Source organism: Bubalus bubalis, chromosome 5 (genome assembly GCF_019923935.1).
Source record: "Bubalus bubalis isolate 160015118507 breed Murrah chromosome 5, NDDB_SH_1, whole genome shotgun sequence".
Lineage (NCBI taxonomy): Eukaryota > Metazoa > Chordata > Mammalia > Artiodactyla > Bovidae > Bubalus > Bubalus bubalis.
Window position 1 is genome coordinate 102,543,798 of NC_059161.1, and position 22,228 is coordinate 102,566,025.

Genomic DNA, 22,228 nt, shown 5'->3' on the forward strand with positions numbered 1-22,228 from the left:
TTTGAGATCTAATCTAGTTCTCATAATGTAGTTTCAAGATATACCCATCCTGTTTAAAGAAAAATTGACAAAATGGGACTTTTCTAACTGTTATTTATGTGAAATTGATAAGATTTACTCAAGTAAGCTATTATTTGTGGATCATAATTATTAATATTTAAAAACTAAAAATGAGCCAATATTTATACCTACACTGATAGCCTCAGGGCTTCAAATTTGAGACTTACTCCATTTCTATCTCTGTCATTTTTCTTATAATAAACTAATAAATCACATGTATTAGTTAAAACCCTGCTGATAGATCTGGAGGTTGGATATGGTGTCAGGAACCAAAATTTGGCAAAGATCCATGGGGTTCATGAGTTAAGTCACAAAAGGCAATTTGTACAATGGGAATATAATGGAAATATTCTGAAATCACATGGCATTTCATTTTTATTCCACAAGTATATTATTTTAAATATTTTCAGGCAAAGGCTAAAATGACATTGCATACAGAAACTAAACACAGGTTTACACTTTCAAATAATTTTGATATCAAGCTCAGTAAAGGAACACACTGGAGCAAGGAAATTGCACTAAGAAAAGACAAAAATTACTAGGTTACTGATGGCACCCCACTCCAGTACTCTTGCCTGGAAAATCCCACGGATGGAGGAGCCTGGTGGGCCGCAGTCCATGGGGTCGCTAAGAGTCGGACAAGACTGAGTGACTTCACTTTCACTTTTCACTTTCATGCATTGGAGAAGGCAATGGCAAACCACTCCAGTGTTCTTGCCTGGAGAATCCCAGGGATGCGGGAGCCTCGTGGGCTGCCATCTATGGGGTCACACAGAGTCGGACACGACTGAAGCGACTAAGCAGCAGCAGCAGTAGCCTGCCACCCACCCACCATAAGCCCTAGGTTGCCAGTTTTATAAACTGTTATGGGAATACCAAAGGAGAAGCAGCATTTTAAAACTCTCACTGAAAAATGAAAAAACAACAGGTACAAAATTCACGTTTGGATGCTCAACTTCCCTCACTTGATGGGAGGCCAAGAGTCCACCGCGAAAGCAATATGGAGAAGTTTTCCCCTAAGTTTTTAAATTACTAAATCATTACTTAAACTATCTAAGTGATTACCTTCAACGTCTGCTTTGCTTTGGCTATGGAGACATAGGCACAACCATGAAGACCCTACTGAAACAAGAAGATATGAAGTTCATAAAATGCTCTCTGTCTCAACAGTAGAAAGGCGCATGAATGTTACCTGAAAATGCAAACTGTCATCTTTTTTGACAAGATTAAAGAAAATCTTTACTTTCAAGTTATAATGACTATTCTTACATTTCTTCATATCCTAGAGTCAAAGGAAATTTTAATGCCTAATAATCCACATTAAGTGATAACTAAGGCATACACAATCTGAGAATTGGTAGACACTTTAAAACATAAATGTTTAGAACTATCCATTTTTTGGGGTCCTTCGGTCTCCTGTTCCTTGCTGAATTCTTACTTTAACAACAAGAGATACACATAAGGAAATAATTTTTCCCCAAAACAGACATCAAGTCTGTGTCTCGATTCCACAACTGAAATATACCAGGCTCTAGAGAAGGTTTCATGAAACTGTAGAGAAAATTGTTATGTAAATGCAGTCTTTCTTTTCTCTATGAAATTTCCTATTTTAGGTGTATATCCTGCCATCTTGTTCTGACTTCCCTACTTACTTGACCTCTTGCACTTATTCAAGGTTTCACCATTATATTTCCACTCAAAAAATTGTGTGACATGTGAGTATATTAATACTTCCTTCTGTTGAAATTTAAAATGTACGTAGGTAGTGTATTTATGCAGATTAGAAATCTCACAATGGTCACATATTCACCAGGAGATGCCCAGTTTATCTGAAAGGTGATTGGTTGAAAGCCCTTCAGTTATAATTGAAGGACACGTCCCAGATTCTCTGCCTAAGCATCAGGGTTTCAAAGTAAAGTTATCCTTGGGAAACATTAATTTCCCTTCCATGATTAGATGTTATTATGGCTGTAACTTACTATTCAAGGTTATCTTCCGTTTTGTCCTTAGAATATTTCATCTCTACCATATATGTGTGTGTGTGTGTGTGTGTGTGTGTGTGTTATCCATCAGATCTATGGATGTTGTACATGAAGAAAGATCCCACTCAATCCTTGCTGCCAGCTCATTGTGGGATTTCTTTTTGTTATACGATGTTGAATAAATACAGGAGATAGATGAGCTGCCCAAGACTGGATAAGAGCTCATTCCTCTCTTGGCATCTGAGAACACTTTCGACTCCTTTTCATGTTGGTTGCAGGTTGATAGGGAAATTAGAAGAAGGTAGAAAGATACTTTGTAAATATCACCATGGGAGCAGGATTTTGTGATATTTTCATTGTGGTCCAAAGTGCCTCTGTGCAAGGCTGAAGCCTACTTTAGCTTTAGGTGGACAGGCCAATAACACCCCTAAAGCTCTGTGTGCCATATGTTTTCATAATTTCTCTATTAATCGAGAACTTCAAAAGACCATGATTATCAAAAGAAGAGTACCAGATGGGTAACATTATCATTGGCTTACACATTGGTGGATGATGACAAATTACTGCGTTACTATTTATCTGGATGTTGCAATTTAGAATGGAGTCCTTAGGGACATTATGCCTAATGCCAAAGTTAGAAGAGAATTTGAAATTCCAGGTCTGCCCTTTACCTGCCTTCAAATGAGGCCTTGGAGGTACTATCCAATTATCTCTGCCCCACATACTTTATGGGGCTGGGTTTCAAGAAAAATATGAACAAATGACCATGTTTAGAGTGAAAGTTAGAGACTTAACTCAGGTGTCAGTTTCTGTGAAAATGAAAAAAAAAATTGTAGAGCTAGTTAAAAAAGAGAAGGCATGAGAAAGTCCTTTACATGGTGATATTTCAAATAATTATAATTTTTCCATGGAGTTTATAGCCCCCTAAAATGTGATGTCTGTAATACAAGCTAGATTATAAAACCTCTGGGCAAGAGAGAAGGCACTTCTCCATAACAGCCAAGAGTGCTGGAAGGACAAGGTGTGAGAACCGTGAAGGAAGATTAGAAGTTGGCAAGAGAAGCTGGTATATAAAAGGAAATGAAAGTGAGAGAAAGCTACAGCTAGGAGAAAAGTCATATAATGTAGTGATTTCTTGCTGGTGTTCTTTTAGGGAAATGGGGTAAATATCTCTAAATAACTCACTGTGATTTATTTATTTTTTTGGTAACATTAGGACTTTCATTAGAGTAAAACAAATCGAGTACATATCCTAATGTTAATATTAAACCCAAATTCTTATATCTTGTTCCTCCCCAAATCTACATAAGGAATCTCCTCAAGGTCTTAGTATGCCTCTAACAAGATGGCAGGAAATGACAGAATATATCCTAAACAACATACAACCAAGCTTCAAATGAAAATGTTACTACTACTATAAGTGGAACACACCATTCTAGTGAATAAAAATTTGAAATGAATCAGTAAGGTTTCTTCACTAAAAGTCTTGACAGTTAGATGATGAAGGTACCTTCTGGGTCCAGAACCAAGCAAGATTCCATGATTTACTGAGGAACTGAAATGCAAAATGTCAACTATTAGAAGGGAAAGACAAGGCAAGGTCTATCATGACTGAGACTGCAGAAACTTAACTCACTGACTTTATGAAAAAGAAACCACAAAATAAATGAGTCCTAATTTATTATAGTCAATGTTGTAATGGTAAAATTGCTACCATGCTATGTTCGGTGCAAACTCAAGATAGCTAAGTTATAAAGTATGTTTCTTAATGAATCTGGCTGCATCCTGTTTATGCAACTTGGCCCTTGGAAGGATGATACACAATTTATAATGACAGATATTTCATAGGTTTGTTCTTTGGCTCCTAGAAGACTCATCAATAATTTAACAACATGACACCCTTTCTGTAAAATTGTTTCATATACTTTCACTTAGAAAAACTCATTTTAAAAATTATTCATATTTATATCAGCATAGAACATGTAAACCAACCAAGAAATGTTCTTGTTGGGAAGACTAAAAAAGAAAGAAAGAAAACTCATAAACTTTACAATTTCACATTATTATGTAATGCAAGGGAAATGATTCTTAAATCAAAAACAGAAGAAAAAACAAAGGGTTTCATTTATTCCAAAAATTTACTACTTCAAAGGGGAATTTTACTGTGTGATATTTTCAGTTCAGTTAAATTCAGTCACTCACTTGTGTTCGACTCTTTGTGACCCCACGGACTGTAGTACGCCAGGCTTCCCTGTCCATCACCCACTCCCAGAGCTTACTCAAACTCCGGTCCATTGATTCAGTGATGCCATCCAACCATCTCATCCTCTGTCATCCCCTTCTCCTCCCACCTTCAATCTTTACCAGCATCAGGGTCTTTTCCAATGAATCGGTTCTTCGCATCAGGTGGCCAAAGTATTGGAGTTTCAGCTTCAGCATCAGTCCTTCCAATGAACACCCAGGACTGATCTCCTTTAGGATGGACTGGTTGGATCTCCTTGCAGTCCAAGGGACTCTCAAGAGTCTTCTTCAACACCACAGTTCAAAAGCATCAATTCTTCAGCACTCTGCTGTCTTTATAGTCCAACTCTCACATCCATATATGACAACTGGAAAAACCAAAGCTTTGACTAGATGGACCTTTGTTGGTAAAGTAATGTCTCTGCTTTTTAATATACTGTCTAGGTTGGTCATAGATTTTCTTCCAAGGAGCAAGCATCATTTAGTTTCATGGCTTGCAGTCACCATCTACAGTGATTTTGGAGTGCCCCCGCCAAAATAAAGTCTCTCACTGTTTCCATTGTTTCCCCATCTATTTGCCATGAGGTGATGGGACCAAATGCCATGATCGGTTTTCTGAATGTTGAGTTTTAAGCCAATTTTTCACTCTCCTATTTCTCTTTCATCAAGAGGCTCTTTAGTTCACTTTCTGCCATCAGGGTGGTGTCGTCTGCATATCTTTAGGTTATTGATATTTCTTCCACCAATCTTGATACCAGCTTGTGCTTCATCTAGCCCAGCATTTCACATGATGTACTCTGCATATGAGTTAAATAAGCAGGGTGACTACATACAGCCTTGACATACTCCTTTCCCAATTTGGAATCAGACTGTTGTTCCATATCCGGTTCTAACTGTTGCCTCTTGACCTGCATACAGATTTCTTAGGAGGCAGGTCAGGTGGTCTGGTATTCCCATCTCTTTAAGAATTGTCCACAGTTTGTTGGTGATTCACACAGTCAAAGGCTTTGGCGTAGTCAATAACAAAGAAGTAGATGTTTTTCTGGAACTCTCTTGCTTTTTCGATGATTCGGCAGAGGTTGGCAATTTGATCTCTGGTTCCTCTGACTTTTCTAAATCCAGCTTGAACATCTGGAAGTTCTTGGTTCATGTACTGTTGAAGCCTGGCTTGGAGAATTTTGAGCTTTACTTTGCTAGCATGTGAGATGAGTACAATTGTGTGGTAGTTTGAATATTCTTTGGCATTGCCTTTCTTTGGGACTGGAATGAAAGCTGACCTTTTCCCGTCCTGTGGCCACTGCTGAGTTTTCCAAATGTGCTGGCATATTGAGTGCAGCTCTTTCATAGCATCATCTTTTAGGATTTGAAATAGCTCAACTGGAATTCCATCACCTCCACTAGCTTTGTTCGTAGTCATGCTTTCTAAGGCTCACTTGACTTCGCATTCCAGGATTTCTGGTTCTAGGTGAGTGATCACACTATCATGGTTATCTGGGTCATGAAGATCTTTTTTGTATAGTTCTCCTGTGTATTCTTGCCACTTCTTCATATCTTCTGCTTCTGTTAGGTCCAAACCATTTCTGTCCTTTACTGTGCTCATCTTTGGATGAAAAGTCTCCTTGGTATCTCTAATTTTCTTGAAGCAATCTCTAGTCTTTCCCATTCTATTGTTTTCTTCTATTTCTTTGCACTGATAGCTGAAGAAGGCTTTCTTTTCTCTCCTTGCTATTCTTTGGAAATGTAAATCAATTGGGTATATCTTTCCTTTTCTCCTTTGCCTTTCACTTCTCTTCTTTTCTCAGCTATTTTTAAGGCCTCATCAGACAACCATTTTGCCTTTTTACATTTCTTTTTCTTGGGGATGGTCTTGATCACTGCCTCCTGTACAATGTCACAAACCTCTGTCCATAGGTCTTCAGGGACTCTGTCTATCAGATCTAATCCCTTGAATCTATTTGTCATTTCCACTGTATAATCATAAGGGATTTCATTCAGGTCATCCCTGAATGGTCTAGTGGTTTTCCGTACTTTCTTCAGTCTGAAATTGGCAATAAGGCATTCATGATCTGAGCCACAGTCAGCTCCTGGTCTTGTTTTTGCTGACTGTATACAGCTTCTCCATCTTTGGCTGCAAAGAATATAATCAATCTGATTCTGGTGTTGACCATCTGGTGATGTCCATGTGTAGAGTCTTCTCTTGTGTTGTTGGAAGAGGGTGCTTGCTATGACCAGTTGGTTCTCTTGGCAAAACTCTGTTAGCCTTTGACCTGCTTTGTTTTGTATCCCAAGGCCAAATTTGGTTGTTACTCCATGTATCTCTTGACTTCCTACTTTTGCATTCCCGTCCCCTATAATGAAGAGAATATCTTTTTTTGTGTGTTAGTTCTAGACAGTCTTGTAGGTCTTTATAGAGCCGTTCAACTTCAGCTTCTTCAGCATTACTGGTTGGGGCACAGACTTGGATTACTGTGATACTGAATGGTTTGCCTTGGAAATGAACAGAGATCATTCTGTCATTTTTGAAATTTTGAGATTTGTCTGTTGGCCAAGCATTCTGACAAAACGTGGTCTACTGGAGAAGGGAATGGCAAACCACTTCAGTATTCTTGCCTTGAGAATCCCATGAACAGTATGAAAAGGCAAAGAGGTATGACATGAAAGATAAACTTCCCAGGTCAGGAGGTGCCCAATATGCTACTGGAGAAGAGTGGAGAAATAGCTCCAGAAAGAATGAAGAGGTGAAGCCAAACCAAAAACAACACCCAGCTGTGGATATGACTGGTGATGGAAGTAAAGTCTGATCCTGTAAAGAGCAATTTTGCATAGGAACCTGGAATGTTAGGTCCATGAATCAAGGCAAATTGGAAGTAGTCACATAGGAGATGGTAAGAGTGAACGTCGACATTTTAGGAATCAGTGAACTAAAACAGACTGGGATGCGTGAATTTAACTCAGATGACCATTATATTTACTACTGAGTGCAGAAATCCCTTAGAAGAAATGGAGTAGCCATCATAGTCAAGAAAATAGTCCAAAATGCAGTGATGTTTTAAATGTATGGTATTTAATATTTAAAGAAATATAATTTAATCCTGGATCAGCCACTTACTAGCTGATGGGAAAATTGTTAAATATCTGTTATCTGTAGCTTCATCATCAAGAAAATGTATAAATTAACAATCACACTGATTTTTTCAAAAAGTATTAATGAAAAATATGTGTGCCAAGTTGCTTCAGTTGTGTGTCTGACCCTTTGGACCCCATGGACTGTAGCCTGCCAGGCTCCTCCATCCATTAGGTTCTCTAGGCAAGAATACTGGAATGGGTTCCCATGCCTTCCTCCAGGGGATCTTTGCAAGCCAGGGACTGAACCTGGGTCTCCTGCATTGCAGGCAGGTTCTTTACCATTCTTTGAGCCAGCAGAGAAGCCCCAGTGAAAATATGACATAATGTATAAGTAAGTGCAATTTGGCTTTCCAAGTGGCGCTAGTGGTAAAGAATGCCAGTGCAGGAGACATAGGAGACAGTGGTTGGATCCCTGGGTTGGTAAGATCCCCTGGAGGAAGGCACAGCAACCCACTCCAGTATTCCTGCCTGGAGAATACCATGGACAGAGGAGCCTGGTGTGCTATGGTCCACAGGGTCACAAAGAGTCAGACACAACTGAAGTGTCTTAGCATAGCACACACGGCACAAGTATACCTTACAAACCATACAAAAGAAACACTCTACCCTCCATCAAGTAACACAATTAGGAAAACGTATTATACAAAATTACTCAGAACTTATGTTTAGGGAAAATGATTTCAAAAGGATTAACTGCTATGCCAAAAGTTTTCAGATTGTACTTTGTCACAATCTGTACATAAAAAGCACTTTGTACTTTTTAATAAAGGGTCTAATTTAGACCCTTTATTAAAAATACTAAAAGGTAGAAAAGGCAATTTCATCTCTCCAACCCACCATATCATGGTCAGAAAATCCTTTCATATATAACAAAATTAATGGGATTTAATATTGATAACATAAAAGCAAACTGGAAATGGAAATACATAACTGTAGTAATATGAGAATATCCCTTTGTTCACTCACCAAATAAATCATTTTTTGGGAAATATCTTTCAAATCTGGTCAATATATTGGGGAAAAAATCAATAACTATGTTGAACAATGTGAAAACCATCCTGGTTTTTCTGATTTTGCGTGTGTGTGTGTTGGGGTGTTATTGTTTTCTAAGATTGTTTCTTGGGTAATCTCTTCTAACAGGCATTGGCTATTAAATTCCATGCTTTACCAAACCACAGCAGCAAAGGAATAAGCAAATTAGGAACTACCATTAAGAACAGGTCAATTATCAGTGGATGTTGAAAGCTGAGCAGAATACTCACAGCACGACATGCCAAAGACTAGATAGTCTGAAACAGAATGAAAGCGTATAGTTAAAAACATAGGCTCTGAAATCAGATATGCTGAATTCAAAGAAAGATTTCAACTCCTATAGCTGTGTGACATTTGGGGAGTAATTAACTTCCTAATACTTGGTTTCCTTATTGTCTATATATATACAAAAGAATCCATGATAAATTTGGTACAATGAATTTATCTCAATGGCAGGAAGGTACAGCAATGCAGAAAGTGGGAATAAAAATCATAGGTCCTATGTATTTCCTCAATTGAAGCTGCTTACTTTTCCAGTGTTTTTGTAAGTTTAAATAATTTTATTTGTGGCTAGTAAAAAATATTATCCATTTATTCTAGATGTAGTGGAATGGCAAAAGAAAATGATTCAAGGTGAAATAGAGTCATGCATGTATTGTACAACTTAAAGGCATGGTAAACTTTGCTGATCCAGTTGGATATAAGTAAAAATGCTTATCAGTTCAGTTAAAAGGTAGACATAATATTTTTTTTTTAATCTACTCACTGCTAAGTGGCAAATATTGGCAAATTCTCAAGGAAAAGAGTTTTTGGTTTTGAGCTCTTATTTATTTATTGTTCTTCACACTTGATATACTTCTCTAACTTAAATAGGAATATAGAGAATGGCCCAGATATATTACTCTTTCAATTCTTTTAAGGGATATCAAGTTGTATTTTTTTTATTGTTTTCCAATTTAGTGTCAAATGTAGTATTGGGTGCAATCATGGACAAAGTCTATGATTAGAACATAGTTTTTCTATGTTTAAAGGTTTTCATTCTCAAGGAATAAATCTCAGAAAGGTTAACATCCATTCAGCTGATTTTTTTAATAGCTGTGGTCAATCACTATTTATTTTGCATTCATCTAAGATATATACTTTTCTCTGAAAGAAGAGGTTAAGAAGACATTAACATTTGCAAAGTCCTTTGAGAGATGTGTTACCGAAGTGTAAATTATATCCTATTGGGCCAGCCTCATTGAACATGAATAAATTACAAAGAAATGAGAGTGTCTTTAATGGAGCAAGGACATTATTAAGAAGAAATCTTAAAGTGTTTGAATACATTTTAAATGTTCTTGCTTGCTTTACCTGAATTAGTGTTCAGTTTTGAGGCAGTTGGGCAAAGAAAGGTACTCAGTCTGGAAATATTCATGCCCTAATAGCAGCCATGTTTCTCTCATCATGGATCAGAACATTATAAATGCTTTGAGATTTTATACGTGTATCAGAGGCAAACCTGACCATTTTTTCCCTAAAACTAATATAACCCATTAGACAGTTTTGAAATCATAATCGTGCTCCCATAAATTGCTAAATTATATGAAATATTTATATCCTAGCTATTCAAGAAAATGAATTTTCAACATTCAGCTACTGAGGAAGGGCTGTTTATGCAATGTTTCCACTAAGATAAATGAAAGTTTTACTCCTTGCTACTTGTTTAAAACTCCTTGTCATTTTTACACAAGAACCCATTTTTCATTACCAGGAAAGGTATGCAATTTGAACCATGTTACTTTTTATTCACAGTAAATCAATATATGTCATAAGAGCAGAAAAGAAAGTCACATTACTCCCTATCACTGGACCTTCCCTTAGAGCAAGTCCCAGAAGACAGTGCCAAGTTGGGTTGCTATAGCAACAGAGCTCTGGTACCTCTTTTGCTGGGCTTCTTATAGTGAGTTGTTTTCTACACAGAGGTATAACCCTGAAGATTTTTTATAGTAAAGAAGAAAATACAAAGAATCAATAATAATGTGTGTGGCTTTTCCATTGATTTGTGATGACTTAATTCAAAACTAGTATAATGAAGGTGACTGCATAACATTTCAAATCCCTTTGCTGAGTTCCAATGAAATTATTCATTGCCTTTTCTTTAGGCTTCCTAAGTAGTCAGATTTCTTAAAATATGAAGAAAAAAATATTCAGACTCTTCAGAGTGTTAGAATGAAAACTGATATGGTTTACCCAATTATAAAAATCTGCTATTAAAATGTCTTAAAATTTTCATTTTGATTGGCAAAACTAATACAATTATGTAAAGTTTAAAAATAAAATAAAATTAAAATAATAATAATAATATTAATCCACTTAAAATATCAATAATTAGTAAAAAGATAAGAAAACTATATTAGCAATGTAAAAATTTATCTTTTGACTTCCTCTAAAAAGATATAAGATATAATGATGTTTTCTTCCAAATATCAACATGAATCATCCATAGGTATGAACATGGGAATCCATAGGTCCCTTCCCTCTTGAACCTCCCTCCCATCAAAAATTCTGTAAAGCAATTATACTTCAATTAAAATAAATAAATAAATAAGATATAATGGTGGAAAGTAAGATATCCTACTGTCTTATATAGGCCATATAAACCATTTTGAATAGTGTCTGACATACAGGTAAACACCTAATAATTATTATAATTTTTATTACTACCACAATACAGTCAGGCAAACAAATTAAATCCTTTGCCTTACACTGCATAGTACTATTGATTGTGCAATTGTAATACCTTTTGTATCTAAATATTTGTAAAGTAAAAATGATACAGGGACTACACTACTATATAGTTGAGCCTTAAACTTATTGGAAAAAGTGTGCAATATATGTCAATATATGTCATAAGAGCAGAAAAGAAAGTCACATTACTCCCTATCACTGGACCTTCCCTTAGAGCAAGTCCCAGAAGACAGTGCCAAGTTGGGTTGCTATAGCAACCTTTTTACAGGACTAATCTTGTGAATAAAAATCTGCATCTAATGGACATGTCATAGGCAGGTAGCTTAGAATGGAGTATGTTATGGATGTGGGAGTCAAAACTTAGATTTTGTGCATCATACTATTTACTTAAGACCCTAACCATAATTAAGTCTTTGTCTTTTCATGTATAACAAAAGGATAAAAACATTTTCCCAGCTCAGTGGTAGAGAAGTCAGTGAGATGATGTACATAAAGCACCTGTTATAATGCCTGGTGCAAATGATGTTTATTCAATTTTAGCTGCCTTTCCTTTAAAGTTTTCCAGGCATTTCCTTGAATCATAATTTCCAAATGGAATTTATATATAAAACAGTATAACTTCAACATTTCTTAGAAATACTTTGATATGTGTATGCATGTGTACTCAGTCTTGTCCAACTTTTTGCAACTCCATGGGCTGTATAGCCCGCCAGGCTCCTCTGTCCATGGGACGTTTCCAGGCAAGAATACTGGAGTGAGCTGCCATTTCCTACTCCAGGGGATCTTCCCAACCTAAAGATCAAACTCATGTCTCCTACTTCTGCATTGGCAGACATATTCTTTACCACTATGCCACCTGGGAAGCCACACTTTGATATAAATAGATTTTAACTGTGGCAAACTGCAGAAAACTTTCATATAATTTTATGTTACACATTATTTTTTAATTGATTTGATTGATAATGTCTTTCCCAAAGTATGTTTTCATGACCTCCTAGCCTAGGATAATGCTCTGGGGAAAACAGGTGGCATAGGGACCATTTCCATGTTCAGATACATTCAGAAAATGGTACATAATACATCTCATTCTCATGATTAATATATCACATTAATATGTTCAGCCCTCCAGGAAATCTCAGATAATCCCAGATAAATAAATCAGTATTATTTAGTGTTACTACTACTACTAAGTCGCTTCAGTCGTGCCCGACTCTGTGCAACCCCATAGATGCCAGCCCACCAGGCTCTGCCATCCCTGGGATTCTCCAGGCAAGAACACTGGAGTGGGTTGCCATTTCCTTCTCCAATGCATGAAAGTGAAAAGTGAAAGTGAAGCCGCTCAGTTGTGTCCGACTCTTAGCGACCTCATGGACTGCACCCTACCAGGCTCCTCCGTCCATGGAATTTGCTAGGCAAGAGTACTGGAGTGGGGTGCCATTGCCTTCTCTGTTATTTCGTGCTAAAGAGTATAAATTCAGGAGTTGGACCTTTGAATCTTACTTTCATCACTTCAGCTCAGTTGCTCAGTCGTGTCCAACTCTTTGTGACCCCATGTACCGCAGCACACCAGGCCTCCCTGTCCATCACCAACTCCCAGAGCTTACTCAAACTCATGTCCTTTGAGTTGGTGAAGCCATCCAACCATCTCATCCTCTGTCGTCTGTTTCTCCTCCTGCCTTCAATCTTTCCCAGCACCAGGGCCTTTTCAAATGAGTCAGTTCTTCACATCAGGTGGTCAAAGCTCTGGTGTTTCAGCTTCAGCATCAGTCCTTCTAAGGAATACTCAGGACTGATTTCCTTCAAGAGATCCAACCAGGCCATCCTAAAGTCCAAGGGACTCTCAAGAGTCTTCTCCAACACCACAGTTCAAAAGAATCAATTTTTTGGCACTCAGCTTTGTTTGTAGTCCAACTCTCACATCCATATATGACTACTGGATAACCATAGCTTTGACTAGATGAAACTTTGTTGGTAAAGTAATGTCTCTGCTTTTTAATATACTGTCTAGGTTGGTCATAGATTTTCTTCCAAGGAGCAAGTGTCTTTTAATTTCATGGCTACAGTCACTATCTGCAGTGACTTTGTAGCCCAAGAAAATAAAGTCTCTCACTGTTTCCCCATCTATTTCCCATGAAGTGATGGGACGGATGCCATGATTGGTTTTCTGAATGTTGAGTTTTAAGCCAATTTTTCACTCTTCTCTTTCACTTTCATCAAGAAGCTTTTTAGTTCTTCTTCACTTTCTGCCCATAAGTGGTGTCATCTGCATATCTGAGGTTATTGATATTTCTCCCGGCAGTCTTGATTCCAGCTTGTGCTTCACCCAGCCCAGCATTTCTCATGATGTACGCTGCATATAAGTTAGATAAGCAGGGTGACAATATACAGCCTTGACGTACTCCTTTCCCAATTTGGAACCTGTCTGTTGTTCCATGGCCAGTTCTAACTGTTGCTTCTTGACCTGCATACAGATTTCTCAGAAGAGAGGTCAGGTGGTCTGGTATTTCCATCTCTTTAAGAATTATTCACAGTTTATTGTGATAAACACAAAGGATTTGGCATGGTGAATAAAGCAGAAGTAGATGTTTTTCTGGAACTCTCTTGCTTTTTCGAAGATCCAACATATGTTGGCAATTTGATCTCTGGTTCCTCTGCCTTTTCTAAATCCAGCTTGAATATCTGAAAGTTCACAGTTCACATACTGTTGAAGCCTGGCTTGGAGAATTTTGAGCATTACTTTGCTAGCTTGTGAGATGAGTGCAATTGTGTGGTAGTTTGAATATTCTTTGGCATTGCCTATCTTTGGAACTAGAATGAAAGCTGACCTTTTCCAGTCCTCTGGCCACTGCTGAGTTTTCCAAATGTGCTGGCATATTGAGTGCAGCTCTTTCACAGCATCATCTTTTCAGCTTTGAAATAGCTCAACTGGAATTCCATCACCTCCACTAGTTTTGTTCACAGTGATGCTTCCTAAGGCCCACTTGACTTTGCATTCCAGGATTTCTGGTTCTAGGTGAGTGATCACACCACCGTGTTTATCTGAGTCATGAAGATTTTTTTCGTATAGTTCTGTGTATTCTTGCCACCTCTTCTTAATATCTTCTGTTTCTGTTAGGTTCATACCATTTCTGTCCTTTATTGTGCCCATATTTGCATGAAAAGTTCCCTTGGTATCTCTAATTTTCTTGAAGAGATCTCTAGTCTTTCCCATTCTATTATTTTCCTCTATATCTTTGCACTGATCACTGAGGAAGGCTTTCTTATCTCTCCTTGCTATTCTTTGGAACTCTGCATTCAAATGGGTTATCTTTCCTTTCTTCCTTTGCCTTTTGCTTCTCTTCTTTTCACAACTATTTTTAAGGCCTCGTCAGACAACCATTTTGCCTTTTCCATTTATTTTTCTTGGGGATGGTCTTGATCACTGCCTCCTGTACAATATCACAAACCTCTGTCCATAGTTCTTTAGGCACCCCATCTATCAGATCTAATCGCTTGAATCTATTTGTCACTCCCACTGTATAATTGTAAGGGATTTTATTTAGGTCATACATGAATAATCTCTTGGTTTTCCCTACTTTCATCACTTATGGGGTCGCAAAGAGTCAGACATGACTGAGTGATAGAACTGAACTGAGCTTCATCACCTATTTGCTTATAATCTGGGAAGTTACTCAACCTCTGTGTTTCTCAGCTGTACAATGAGAATGGCAACATTGCACTGAGAAGTTAAAGTGAGATATATCACAGGTGCTAAGATAGAGGCTAATAGAGTCAATTATCAGTAATAAGAGTTATTAAAAAAATCTGTTTAAACCCATGGTCATACCCTTCTTCTTTATGAATAATATTTTTTAACATCTTCTAGAACTATAAATCCTTGAAACACATTTTGAACAACTCTAAATTTAGGGTAGTGGTAAACTGTAATTAAACAAAAAAATTATTCATTGTATTAGTGCCCAAAGCACGAAAAAAGTCAGCTATTTCACCACATGTTAGCCCACTGGCTTGCCCTCATGCTCCACTATCAGAACACGAGAACAACTGTGTTAAGTGTAAAGATCTTACGCCCCATGGAAGTTCTATTCACTGGAGTCATTTACATCCAATTCATGCATTAGCACAGGTCAGTTTATTGTATTAGATTATTTGCATGTCACTAAAAACTGAGCCTGGAAGGAAAGGGATATCAAATGATAAAAACCTTAATGACTATAAAGTTTTTAGTCATTAAAACTTCAGCAGGGAGAAAACTGAGCATATGGCTCACTGATGGGGTCTGAAAAGAGAAGGGCATTTATATTAATATGTTTATACATTTCCTAGGGCTAACTGCAAACAATTTGTGTGAGTTTTCACAATGGAAAAATAAAATAGTAAAGAACAATAAGGAAAGATGAGAGCTTCATCCAAGGAAAAATATGCTACAAGTTCACAACAAAATGCAAAGCCCTCCCTGGTCTAAACAACACCATGGTGCCAATAAACCTCTCTACTCTTGTTCAGAAGATAAAAAGCTTAGATAAAAGATCAGAAAAATGAGCACTGAGCTAATTAATCTGATACATTTTAGAAGTCCATTTATTTATTCTCACATTTGCAACTGTATCAGGTTGCTGACTTCTCTTCTTTTAAAGAATCCTTATTTTTAATATCATCAGAAATAAATGTAGAACAGAAAAAAATTATTCACTCATAACTTAATGCCTTCTGAAAATTAAAAAAATATTTTCAATTATTCCTATTCCCTTTAAGTCTTAATCATATTGGATTTATACACAGATATTTTTATATGTAAATACAATTTCAAAGTCTGTTTTCCCACTTAACATTGTATCTTCAGTTTTTTCTCATGATACAGAGAAGTCTTTAAAATAATCATTCCTAGTACCTCAATGGTTATATACTTCCATGATCAGATATGCAAGTGATTTCTAATTATACTGTTAAAAACCAGATCTTTTCATTCATACAGTTAGTTCTCTCTTTTAGATTAGTGGTTTCAAACTTTAGGATGCATCAGAATCATCTAGAAGGCTTGTTAAAGCACAGGTGTCTGGGCCCCATCCTCAGAGCTTCTGATTCAATAGTCCAGAGACAGGCTCAAGAATTTGCATTTCTAACCATTTCCCAGATGATACTGTTGCATATCTGAGGACCAGTTTTTAAAATTATTGTTAGATTGTTTACATGGAATAGCATCGTTAAAATATTTACATGGAGTTGCACTGAGGTTGACAAATCAAATAGTATAGACATTTTCATGGCATCTAAGACATATTTCTGAAAATCTTCCTACAAGCTTATACAGCTTTATATTGCCAAGTGATTTTTCAGTACTTGAGACCTGGGTAGTTACCAACTAAGTGAATAAACAAAGAACAAAGGAAAATTCTTACCTCTCTCCTCCACAAGGTCATGACATTAGGCTGAAAGCCACCTGTTTACATTTCAAAGATACACAGCATGGCTAAATAGAAATACCTAAATCTCTGTTATTACAGAAGTCAACAAGGAGGTTTCATCATCACTCCAAAGACAGTGAAAAATAATTGATATATTTAAACCTTGGAAGAAAGCAAATTGGTTTCTGTACCATAGACAGAAATTGACTGCATTTAACTTTGTTGGTCTATTCGGTTCAGTTCAGTCAGTTAGTCGTGTCCGACTCTTTGCGACCCTGTGAATTGCAGCACGCCAGGCCTCCCTGTCCATCACCAACTCCTGGAGTTTACCCAAACTTATGTCCATTGAGTCGGTGATACCATCCAGCCATCTCATCCTCTGTCATCCCCTTCTCCTCCTGCCCCCAATCCCTCCTAGCATCAGGGTTATTAGATAGTTCAAAAACAGTGCTGCTCATTGGAAGGTACAATGCCAAATCTGGGGCTTTGAGAAATTGTTTTTGATAAACTAGAAACAAGAGAATTCCCACTGTCAGGGCATTATTAGCATATTTGCCTAAAAGTGACAGTTAAAAACCTTGGAGATATCCCCTTGTACTAAAGAATCCTTTATATTGGGTAGAGATTTCTCCCTCACCTTTAGAGACTTGTGCATATATATCAACATATCTACATAAGCATATAGATGCATTTACATAAGTAAACATTAGATAGCCATGTATGCAAAGTATCCAATCATACATTGGTTTCTACAAATCATTCATTGGCACCGGCCCCCTATTTCTTTATTCTAACCCAGAAAACTAGTAAGATAATGGCAGTCATCATTTAATCACTCTATTGTAATGAGTTTTGACTTTCCTCACCCTGGTTCATAACCCAAACTTTTTCAAAAGTCATATTCAAATAATTTGAAAGTTATCAGGACCTATGGATTGATCATTTCCCAAACTTAAGATATGGAAAACCAGGGCAGAATAGTGTTTCTTATTACCCATTGAAGCAGATTTAGTTCCTTTGAAACTAAATGCCTAGACCAAAAAGGAATTTGTTTTCTCTTCTTTTCCTCATTCAATTTGATTCTATGATCTGTTTGGTGTATATGTAAAAAGATAAAGTTGTATTTATTTAGCCCTCAGCAGTAATTATGTATGATAATAAAAATTTCCATATCTTATGTTCAAACCCAATTGTAAGCACCACCTGGGAAATTCCTGCTTAGTTACTGGTCATATTTTCCCTGTAACCCCCAACTCAAGTTATGTACATGCTCAGGAGAACAAGCTGTCAAGTGAAAAGTGAAAATTTACCCTAATAAAAAGGATCTTCTCTCCGACGCGGTATCTTCCTTGAGAAAGCCTCTCCACGCAGAACTTGCTTGGGCATTTGCAAGGAGGATCTTCAGAAATCCGCTTCACCTGAAATAGAAGAGCTGGCAAGTTCATTCTGCTTAATCAGATCCATTTAGATTAATTTGTTTCACGGGTTCAAAGGCCCCTAAACCATTAACGCGTTTGAATGTGTTCTCTATCAGCCTATGGACATGATGTGAGCACAGAAATATATTAAACCTTAACTATGTAAAGGTCAGGCCCTGAAGGCACTTTGTGCAGGCCAGTAACTGCACTAAGGCCTAAGCGAGCTGATGGCAATGATAATACTGGAGGATAATCGGGAGCAAATCAACTGGCAGTGTAGGGATGATGCGCTGGGGTCTCATATTTAGTGAATTAAGAAGATTGTGTACATTGTGTTGCCAAGAAAGTCTACTGATGGCTAGAACAGCATCTGTATTAACAGTGCATATGCTTCCCTATCATAATTTTAATATTAATTCTACCCATTTTCAAAATAAATGAGAGTTTAAATTTTATTATTATTTTAAAATGAGACTATTGCTTCACCCTATTTTGAACTCTCTTTGTCATCTTTAATTCATCCAGACTAATCTGGCAATTCACTCCTCAGTAATTCCCATCTTCCAAGACCTATTCTCATAGCAGTATCTTACAGCTTACATGTATTTTATAGAATCCATGTCTGACTATCAAATTTTCTGTTTTATCTCCATGTGCATGCATGCTAAGTCACTTCAGTCATGTCTGATTCTTTGTGACCCTATAGATTGTAGGGCTTCTCTGTCCATGGGGTTCTCCCTACTCTTTAAAAAATACAAATACTAAATGATAAATGCAAAATGCTTATAAATAGTTGTGACTACTAAAGACAATATATAGTCCATGGTCTTAGGAATGAGGTTTATTTATGTTTTCCTTTGTTGGGAACCTGCCATGTTGAGTCTCATACCTGTCCTCTCTTAAAGTAACCAACCAACCAGACAATAGAGGGTTCCCTGATAGCTCAGTTGGTAAAGAATCTGCCTGCAATGCAGGAGACCCCAGTTTGATTCCTGGGTCAGGAAGATCTTCTGGAAAAGGGATAGGCTACCCACTCCAGTATTCTTGGGCTTCCCTGGCGGCTCAGCTGGTAAAGAATCCACCTGCAATGCAGGAGACCTGGGTTTGATCCATGGGTTGGGAAGATCCCCTGGAGAAGGGAAAGGCTACCCACTCCAGTATTCTGTCCTGGAGAATTCCATGGACTGCATCGCCCATGGGGTCGCAAAGAGTCGGACACGACTGAGCGACTTTCACTTTCGCAACCAGACAATGCAAAATAATACCTTGTGTATTGAGTCAAAGTTTCCATAGATGGCAGATCTAAATCATGCTCAACCTACATTTGAGAAGCTGCATAGAATAAATTTAGATTCTGAAGGAATTGGCTTGGATACCCCTCATCCAAATCCTTACTTCCACAAAGACATGATTCCTAGAATTTTGTCATCAAAGAAATTCAATCATTTCTTCAAATAGTTTGATGTCTGACTTCAATCAGCACTCCACTAAGCAAAAACTGTGGGAAGGATAACACAGGAACTCACTTGCATGCTGGAATAAAGAACTTACACCACTTGCTTTCCCTATAGTAAGTGAGGCTCCAGAAAGTATGAAAGCATAAGACATTAGAGGGGAAAGCTAGAAAAAGTGGGGGAATCCTGAAGCAAAATTTATCTTAAGAGCTATACAATTATGGGGTCTTTGCTGGTGGTCCAGTGGCTAAAAACTCTGCACTCCCAAGGTAAGGAATGAGGGTTCGATCCCTGGTCAGAGAGCTAAGATCCCACATGCCTCAAGGGCCAAAAAAACCAAAACACAAAACAGAAGCAATACTGTAACAAATTTAGTAAAGACTTTAAAAATGGTCCACATTAAAAAAAAAATCTTAAAAAAAGGAACTATACAATTATGTCTCATGGATGCCTAGAAAGGAGAACCAACACTACTGCTGGGAAAAAGAGAACCAATTTCAGGATATATATTTTCATCAGCTCCTTCTAGACTCCTAATTCTGTCAACATATAAACCTACAATTCTTGTTCCTTATTTGTGTTACAGCACATTGCATCTCAGTGGCTGGTTCACCTTCATGTCTCTTTGCCAGATTGCGAGTTACTTGAGGATTGAGAGAGTACTTCATTATAGTTTTAAGTCCTTGAAATAAAACACAATACCTTAATGGCATATAATGTGTGTTCAATAAATACACATTGCATAAATAAGCACAGGGACTTAGACAGGACACAAGAGTGAATTAGTGTGACAGATCAACTGGATTCAAAGAATTTTAGAGATGGCCTTCATGGAAAAAGTGACATACCTAATTATGTTAGTGATTAGGCCCGTGTCTTTGAGTTCTGAGTTTTTCCTACCACATGATACTTGGGCAATAGATACATCTACCCACTCCCCCAGTATTAATAGTATTCTATCCCTAGGAATTTTTTTTAAGAGATATTCTTGAACAAGATGGTGATAACAGAACAAAAAGTACGACATTCCCTTCTATGATGCAGAACCATAGTCTGGGGTGGAGGTGAGGTTACAGGACCAATGAATGTGTACTGTTTTAGACATTTTAAGTATTCCAATATGTGTATCTCTTTTTCTATGTATTTATAAACATGTTTTAAAACTATAAATAAATATGTAAATAAATTGGGTTTTTTGAAAACAATTGCTAGAAGTAGTACAGCTTTTCTTAGCACCACAATAATTCCATGAGAAAAGAAGGAAAGGAGGGGGAGGAGAAGAGAAGGACTTTGGCCACCTCCCCCCAAAAATATCCAACAATCAGCATCATAAAAGCACATGGCCCAAAGTTTAAGAAACTCATATTTGGCATAGCTTTTCTGCAGCTTAGTAATTGAGCAGACATTAAATTGCTATTCAAGTGGTTCCTCTGCTAAGAAATGACAGTCACAAGTGTGTATGGAAAGTATTTCCATCTTGAAGTGTTTTTAGACAAAATACAGAAACTGTTGGTATCAAATGAAATAAAATACAAGAAACATTTTCTCAAGTGGTCTGTCCTTCTCTAATGTCTTCCTAAGCTTTGAAAATACACTTGCTTTTTTTTAAATCAAGGGCTTTTGTGTAGTTGTGTGAGAGCTGGAGGCAGAAATGGAAGAGACAAGGCCAGACTGTGGGTAATGGAAACATATTGTTAAGTAAACAGTGACTGATGACACCTGTGCTTCTTACATTACCTTGGGATAAGTCAGTCTGGCAGGTGTTCTGTTTTTGGCCAGGAACCCAGCCAGTATTCTGCTGAAATGGGATTTCAAGAGGAGCCTGATTACTCAGAATCATACTATCTCTCATCCCCAGACTGAGGAAGTTGATGGAGAAGAGGAAGAAAGTAAGACTGGTTTCTTAGAACTGTATTCAACTCATTGTGTGGGAACAGGCTCAACACAAGGGAACTAAACCTGACCCCATCATTTTATCACAGCTGAGTCACTTTATCAGGACATCTGGGGAATAAATTAATCTGAATGACTCCACTGTGTTCTGTTCCTCTTAGGATGTCTTGCTTGATTAAAGAAGGTGGGATGTATTACCCACATTAAGGGTCACCTATTTTTTCCCCCAATTTTCCACAAATCTCCTAAGTCAAACAAGGAAATGTGAAGATGCATTGAAAGTTTCTAAACTGGCAGTTATTGTTGGAACTAGTCACTGGAATATGACGTTTTAACACGGGTCTGTCTCTTTTTTTTTTCCTCCTTCTTTCTTTACTCTTTTCTCCATTTTTTTCTTTTTCTTCTTCACTATTCTTCTTTATTCTTCTTTCCCTCTTTTTTGATATAAATAATATCTCTAGAGTATAAATATTCACTATTATTAAATAAACACAGGAACTTTGCAAGCAATATTTTTATACCCCCATTCTAAAGCACATGTTGGAGTATGTGAATTGCAACTCCCCAATGGCTATCTATGCCTCATATGCAGGGAAGCAGTTGCCATATGAACTATTTCCTTTTCATATTTGACATATGAAGCTCTGATTTAAACCATTAGTGAGACCCAAATGGTTTTTCTCTCTGTTCTACTGTCCCTGAAATAAAACACTTTGGTGAAAAACTCTCACTTAAACAGAATGCAAATATTTCAGTGCAGTTTCCCCAGTGTAGTATGAAGGAGACTTTAAGAGGCTTCTGTGGCCAAAGAAGCATGGAAAATTCCAGGTTAAACAAGATCTTATTATAGAACTCATTAGTGCCTTTCATATGCCAGAATGCATTGC

The 22,228-nt window shown here is 37.3% G+C and overlaps 1 protein-coding gene across 11 annotated transcripts in view; it reads right to left on the bottom strand.

Moving 5' to 3' along the window:
- GAS2 (growth arrest specific 2) overlaps positions 1-22,228 on the bottom strand; it is a 176,214-nt gene that overhangs the window by 47,915 nt on the left and 106,071 nt on the right. For 6 of the 11 annotated variants that reach the window (XM_044943460.2, XM_044943457.2, XM_044943455.2 and 3 more), the window contains 2 exons: positions 17,887-17,994; positions 1,126-1,179 (listed from right to left, as the gene is read on the bottom strand). In XM_044943460.2, the coding sequence (XP_044799395.1) occupies positions 1,126-1,179; positions 17,887-17,994 (162 nt within the window). The other 5 variants (XR_006551328.2, XM_044943463.2, XR_006551329.2 and 2 more) reach the window with 5 other exon arrangements.